The sequence below is a fragment of the Sinocyclocheilus grahami genome, unplaced genomic scaffold (genome assembly GCF_001515645.1).
Source record: "Sinocyclocheilus grahami isolate Dianchi unplaced genomic scaffold, SAMN03320097.WGS_v1.1 scaffold75.1, whole genome shotgun sequence".
NCBI lineage: Eukaryota > Metazoa > Chordata > Actinopteri > Cypriniformes > Cyprinidae > Sinocyclocheilus > Sinocyclocheilus grahami.
Window position 1 is genome coordinate 388,402 of NW_015505254.1, and position 7,387 is coordinate 395,788.

At 37.2% G+C, this 7,387-nt stretch overlaps 1 protein-coding gene across 1 annotated transcript in view; it reads right to left on the reverse strand.

The window, feature by feature from the left end:
• Positions 1–467: 467 nt before the first annotated feature.
• LOC107585906 (nexilin-like) overlaps positions 468–7,387 on the reverse strand; it is an 11,076-nt gene continuing 4,156 nt past the window's right edge. The window contains exons 3-10 of the mRNA XM_016273087.1: positions 6,672–6,863; positions 5,692–6,102; positions 5,263–5,454; positions 4,436–4,483; positions 2,777–2,971; positions 2,467–2,688; positions 2,193–2,381; positions 468–986 (exon numbers count right to left, since the gene is read on the reverse strand). Of these exons, the coding sequence (XP_016128573.1) occupies positions 468–986; positions 2,193–2,381; positions 2,467–2,688; positions 2,777–2,971; positions 4,436–4,483; positions 5,263–5,454; positions 5,692–6,102; positions 6,672–6,863 (1,968 nt within the window). The remainder of the gene's footprint in view (positions 987–2,192; positions 2,382–2,466; positions 2,689–2,776; positions 2,972–4,435; positions 4,484–5,262; positions 5,455–5,691; positions 6,103–6,671; positions 6,864–7,387) is intronic.

Consider the following 7,387-nt stretch of genomic DNA (forward strand, 5'->3'; position numbering starts at 1 on the left):
GGTCATCCGAGTCTGAACAGAGGTTAACAAAGAAAATGCAACCACAGCCCCTTTACAGATACTGAATCAAACTCTCAAGTAAAGTCTCATTCATTCAATTACATGGGTATGAAATCCTTCCTCAGTGACATGGTGGCTGTATTTTGAACATACTCAACTGTATTTAATCAACTGTATTTCTATTTCAGCTATGCTATGTATTTATGCTAGAAGATCATGGGAACAGTATCTGTGTTTTTGGCACAAATTCATCCCAAATATGGACTTTGTTGTTGTTGTTGTTGTTTTGTTAACCGTGAGTGCAGCATCTAATGTAAACAACAGATTGCACTTCATCATTGAGCATATCTTCAGGAGGAATGGCAAAAAAAGGGGCCGGTTTTTGGCCCTACCTTCAGAAATGAACTTTTATAAAAGAAAAAATAAAAGTCTGGGAAAGTTCCAGAGAAGGAGAGCATCAGTAGTCCTCAGCTGGAAAGAGAAAGACAAGGAGACAGAGTGACACAGATGAACAAGAAGAAGTAGAACCGAGAGGAAGCGGAGCGTGCGATCCGTTCGAGGTTAGAGACGGCATAAGAAATCTCAGCATGCAGGTGGTTAGTGGAGATGGAGGGCAGCTTACTTTCAATGGTGAGAATGCAGGTGCTTGCGGCAGTTCCTCGGCTGTTGACGGCTTTACACATATACTCTCCTTCATCCTCGGGGAACGTTTCTGGCAAGTACAAGCAGTAGGTCTCCCCTCTCTCAATGTACTGGTAGTCTTCAGAGTCCGGCAGCAGCTCACCTTCAAACCACCAGGTGACCTCTGGTTTGGGTTCTCCTGTGATCTTCACTGTGAACCGCACAGGCTCTGTGTCGACCACCGACTGGTTCTTAAGGGGCTTTTTAAACCATGGAGCGCCCGACCTGGCGTGGTCCTCTTCATCCTCGTAGGCGGCGGAGCCATTAATGATGCTACCCTCTTCCTCCTCCTCTTCTTCCCTTTTCTGACAAGAAGTGTGACAAAGTGTTCACACTCGGAAAAAACAGCAAAGCAACAGAAATCACACGCATGCAGCTCTGCCATGCATTAGTGTTGAGGTCGGTCCACCATTTAGCTCTTAAACAAAGCAGCCCAGGAGAGGTTTACTTTTTGAAGAGCAGCGTCAATTTCCTGTTGTTCAAATTGCATCCTTTGTAATTTCTGCTCTTCGATCTTTCTCTTTTGCTCTTCTTCTCTGGCCTTGGCCATTTGTTCAAATCGCGCACGCATGTCCACTTTCTGTCTGAAAGGGACGTCCTCTGCTTTAGCTGGAGTTGTTTTATCCTCATCTTCATCCTGTGAAAGAAATGAGCAAAAGCTGCTGCAAATGAGCTGCTCTTTAGCGGGAATGAAAATGTGAGAAATTCCCTTGTTCTTTTACCTCCTGACAGCGCTCTGCCTCTCTCTCCTTGATTTTCTCATCAATTTCTTTCCTTCTTGCTCGTTCCTCCTCGATCTTCTTCTGGATATCCTCCTCTGTGAGCTGCTTGATCTTCTCAAACTTAGATTTCAGGCTTTTGGCCTGGATGGAGCCAGTTCGCTTCAGCTTTGTTAGTTCTTCGTACTCTGTGCTCACCACCTCAGAGCTTTCATTGATCTCATCCTGAATCAAACCCACAAAACAATGTAAATAATTGAAGCGTATTGAAATTGTAAGTGTAATGATAATTTTATTGGCACATGAAGCTGACCTCGCCCATCTCTTGTCGCAACTGTTCAAACTCTTTCTTTTCCATCTCCATTTTCTGGCGTCTGGCCTCCTCCTTGCGTTTTCGCTCTGCCTCCTCTTTCATTTTCAGCATCTCCTCAAAGTTCATTTCTAGTTTCCCTGGGTGGATTGCTTCCTGTGACTCTGTCCTCACCAGAGTTTCATCATCATCCTGCACCTGTCACAAGAACGGGACAAATATCTCATAAGCGACTGATATTTAATTGCATATGAACATATGTATTATACATCTTGTGCAGGCAACGAGAGTTTTCCTGTGTTACCTGCTGTTATCCTTTTTCTTATGTTTGACTGATAATAACTAAGCATGCTGAATTTATAATAAAAATAAGTTAAAAGGTAATCAAACATCATGAATATATTTCTAAATGCTAGGTGTATATAATTATATTACTTTACAATTCAGTAGCTCTTAAACAAAGCAGCCCAGGAGAGGTTTACTTTTTGAAGAGCAGCGTCAATTTCCTGTTGTTCAAATTGCATCCTTTGTAATTTCTGCTCTTCGATCTTTCTCTTTTGCTCTTCTTCTCTGGCCTTGGCCATTTGTTCAAATCGCGCACGCATGTCCACTTTCTGTCTGAAAGGGACGTCCTCTGCTTTAGCTGGAGTTGTTTTATCCTCATCTTCATCCTGTGAAAGAAATGAGCAAAAGCTGCTGCAAATGAGCTGCTCTTTAGCGGGAATGAAAATGTGAGAAATTCCCTTGTTCTTTTACCTCCTGACAGCGCTCTGCCTCTCTCTCCTTGATTTTCTCATCAATTTCTTTCCTTCTTGCTCGTTCCTCCTCGATCTTCTTCTGGATATCCTCCTCTGTGAGCTGCTTGATCTTCTCAAACTTAGATTTCAGGCTTTTGGCCTGGATGGAGCCAGTTCGCTTCAGCTTTGTTAGTTCTTCGTACTCTGTGCTCACCACCTCAGAGCTTTCATTGATCTCATCCTGAATCAAACCCACAAAACAATGTAAATAATTGAAGCGTATTGAAATTGTAAGTGTAATGATAATTTTATTGGCACATGAAGCTGACCTCGCCCATCTCTTGTCGCAACTGTTCAAACTCTTTCTTTTCCATCTCCATTTTCTGGCGTCTGGCCTCCTCCTTGCGTTTTCGCTCTGCCTCCTCTTTCATTTTCAGCATCTCCTCAAAGTTCATTTCTAGTTTCCCTGGGTGGATTGCTTCCTGTGACTCTGTCCTCACCAGAGTTTCATCATCATCCTGCACCTGTCACAAGAACGGGACAAATATCTCATAAGCGACTGATATTTAATTGCATATGAACATATGTATTATACATCTTGTGCAGGCAACGAGAGTTTTCCTGTGTTACCTGCTGTTATCCTTTTTCTTATGTTTGACCGATAATAACTAAGCATGCTGAATTTATAATAAAAATAAGTTAACAGGTAATCAAACATCATGAATATATTTCTAAATGCTAGGTGTATATAATTATATTACTTTACAATTCAGTACTGAAGAATTGACTTCAGTTCATAAGTTGGAATTTGAATTTGCTCCACATCCCACAGAAAGTTGAATTGTAATAAGTATAGTGCAAAACGCAGAATGATATACAATAATCACAGTTTTTGACTTGTTACTGTGAAAATTAAAAACTCATAACATAGGCTCAACTGAAGGTCTGGACCCCTAATTCTGTTCTGTACTAATACTCAAAACAGAATATCAATATTTTCTACACTACAAAGGATTATACAGTGCATTGGTATCTTGTTTTATTTACAAGAAAAATATCAAAATATTCTTTAAACAAGACACATTTGCTTGAGAAGCAAAAATATGCAAGATATTTAAAAAGGTCATATCACAAGGAATACCATTTTCTTTTACCTTTTTAGTTATAAAATCAGTTTATTGTGCTATAAAAACATGCAATAACATTATCCGTAGCACAAGTAGAACTTAGTGGGAAATATTACCTAAACTGGAATTAATATGTATGATACTTCCTCTTTAAGACCTGTTTTCTAAGAATGTATAGTATCCTCAATATATGTTTATTTTGTCTAGTTCCACTAAATATTTTGGCTTGTTTTAAGCCTCTTTTGTTTGTATAATTAATCATTGTGGCAATTCTTCACATTAGCAGAATAGCTGTTTCTTTTTAAAAATGTTTCTTACTTCTTTATCTCCAAAAACTCATAACATAGGCTCAACTGAAGGTCTGGACCCCTAATTCTGTTCTGTACTAATACTCAAAACAGAATATTAATATTTTCTACACTACAAAGGATTATACAGTGCATTGGTATCTTGTTTTATTTACAAGAAAAATATCAAAATATTCTTTAAACAAGACACATTTGCTTGAGAAGCAAAAATATGCAAGATATTTAAAAAGGTCATATCACAAGGAATACCATTTTCTTTGACCTTTTTAGTTATAAAATCAGTTTATTGTGCTATAAAAACATGCAATAACATTATCCGTAGCACAAGTAGAACTTAGTGGGAAATATTACCTAAACTGGAATTAATATGTATGATACTTCCTCTTTAAGACCTGTTTTCTAAGAATGTATAGTATCCTCAATATATGTTTATTTTGTCTAGTTCCACTAAATATTTTGGCTTGTTTTAAGCCTCTTTTGTTTGTATAATTAATCATTGTGGCAATTCTTCACATTAGCAGAATAGCTGTTTCTTTTTAAAAATGTTTCTTACTTCTTTATCTCCATATCCAGTCAAATTATCCTGATCCAATCCAGGTCTCTTAAAAACACAATTTGAAAAGCATAACAGACAAGCATTGCAGCAGGTATACCATTTGAGCACACTGGAGATTTGGACATGTTTTCACATTTGCATCCGAATTCATTGTTTTAGATTGAATCAGAGACCACAAGAAAGTTGATGTATTGAAATGGTCGCTCCTTCTCCTGTTCTTCAAAGGTTAACAGTTGTTAGCTGAGAGACAACATGTGCTCAGATGATATAAATATAATGAGCAGATTGCATTACAATAAACATGCAGCATTATGTATGTTTATGTTATATTATTAATAACCAGAACCGTTTCCTGAATAGAATGTTGAATATAAGCCCATTTATGGATGCTCTTAAAAACACAATTTGAAAAGCATAACAGACAAGCATTGCAGCAGGTATACCATTTGAGCACACTGGAGATTTGGACATGTTTTCACATTTGCATCCGAATTCATTGTTTTAGATTGAATCAGAGACCACAAGAAAGTTGATGTATTGAAATTGTCGCTCCTTCTCCTGTTCTTCAAAGGTTAACAGTTGTTAGCTGAGAGACAACATGTGCTCAGATGATATAAATATAATGAGCAGATTGCATTACAATAAACATGCAGCATTATGTATGTTTATGTTATATTATTAATAAGCAGAACCGTTTCCTGAATAGAATGTTGAATATAAGCCCATTTATGGATTTTTATTGTTGATTTATTTTGTTCATATCATAGATTAGTGCATGCAAATGCACTGTACATGTGCAAATAAGTTCTCATGCATGGTCCTACCATGTTCTTGCGAGCTTCTGCGAAAAGTCTTTTCTCTTCTTCCAAACGTTGCTTGGCTTCCTCCTCTTTCCTTTTCTGCTCTTCTTCTCGTCTCTGTCTTTCCAAATCCTCAAAGCTGATGGCCAGCTTCCCGGGTTTAGCCCCATCTGAGTTTATCATGGCCAGCAGGATGTCATCATCACTATTTACAACCTGCGAATCAATATATTAGGTTAAGCAAGTGATGCAAAGCTAAATTTCTCCAAATCTGTTCTGATAAAGAAACAATCTTATTCACAGTACTTTTTGGATGGCCTGAAGGTGAGTAAATCTTTAGCAAATTTTCAGTTTTGGGTAACTACTATTTGAAGTGTCCAAATAGTAAAAAAGTGTCCACTCTATATTGTATATGCAAACCGATATATCTACTGGTTGTGGAAATATACCCACCATGCCCAGCTTGGCCTCTTCAAAAGCTTTTCTTTCCTCCTCCCGTCTGCGTCGGGCCTCCTCCTCTGCCTGTTTTCTCTGCTGCTCCTGTCGCTCCTTCTCCTGTTCTTCAAAGGTCAGAAGCAGTTTGCCAGGGGTCACCGGCTCCTTCTCCTTGGGAGTAGAATCTGCATCGTCCACCTGTTCAATCATGGAGCGACGCTTGGCCTCTCGGAAAGACCGCCGGTTTTCGTCATATCTTTTCTTCTTTTCATCCTCAGTTCGCTTCTTTAGTTCCTCTTCTCTGTTCTTCTCCAAGTCCTCAAAGTTGATCTTAATCTTTCCCGGCTGTTTTTGTGATTTTGCAGGCACCACTCGTACCAATAGACTGTCATCGCCATCCTGTGATGAAGAAGAAGTGAAGAAGTCACCCTAACCGATAAAATTATTACAAAGGTATGATGAAATGTCTTCCTGTTTTGTTAGGATTTTTTGAAAATCAGAAACAAATGTGAGGTCTAATCTGAAGCAATAACAATTTTTTAAAAATTTTATCTATACTGCTTTGACCTGCAACATTTCTGCAGTCATGGACAAGCATCCAGACAGGCTTCAGATAAGGCCTGACAGCAGAAGACATTCTTCTGGCACAGTTGCCTTCATTTGTGTCATACTAGACAGAGATATGGGATGGCTAATTCAGTCAGAAAGCATGGCCTAGGCAGGGGATCAGTAGAGTGTGCATGCAGCAAGCAGGCATCACAGATGCTGGGGTGTTTTACTGATAAAAGGCTTTTTTATAAGAAGGTTTGTGTATATCCTTTTAAATACCTAAAATTGGGAATCGATGCATGCCAAATCTTATGCAAACACTGCATACCCAGCAAGCAGTATCTTCATTAACCTCAAGTCAAAATCTCCTACTATGCGTTGTTAGTGGCAGGGCAGTCAGTGGATGAAGTGACAAAACAAGATGCTGATGGGCACGTTTCTCTACTGACCATTTGCTTCCTGCGAACATACTCTCTCTCTTTAACGAACTGCTCTCTGCGTTTCTTTTGCTCCTCCTGACTTCTCTTTTGGTTTCTCTCTTCTCTAGCTTTCTGCATGGACTCAAACTTATTCTTCACATCTTCTTTCCCCAACTTGGGAACATAACTTCTCTGTACAGGCTTAGATGTTTTAAGCAGTTTCTTCAGAAGAAAGAGAAAATGAGGTATGAGAGATTGTTAGTAAAATAGAGAAATGGAAAATTTGTTCATTTAAATTTTTTCTTCTTTTTGATTTGCAGAGAGTATTGATTATATAAAGATTATAAATGACATAAAACACAGTTGACTACTTTTTCATTTCATAAAAAGCATATAATTTCTTTAAAATATAGAATTTTAAATCATTAATAAAAAAAATAAATAAAATAAAATAAAATAAAAAATATATATATGCGCATTGATTTTATAAAGATTATACATTTATATAATTCATATTATAATTTCATATTTTTATATTAAAATATTTAGCATATTTTTATTTTATAAAATAATTGTATTCATAATAATACACACTATATTTGAGTCTGTTAATTATTTTACTTTTTTTTTTATTAATTTAGTGGTATGTAATTATTTGAAAATATTTAAATATTTATGTATTTACTTTATATATATATATATATATATATATATATATTTTTTTTTTTTTGTATAATCATACTGTA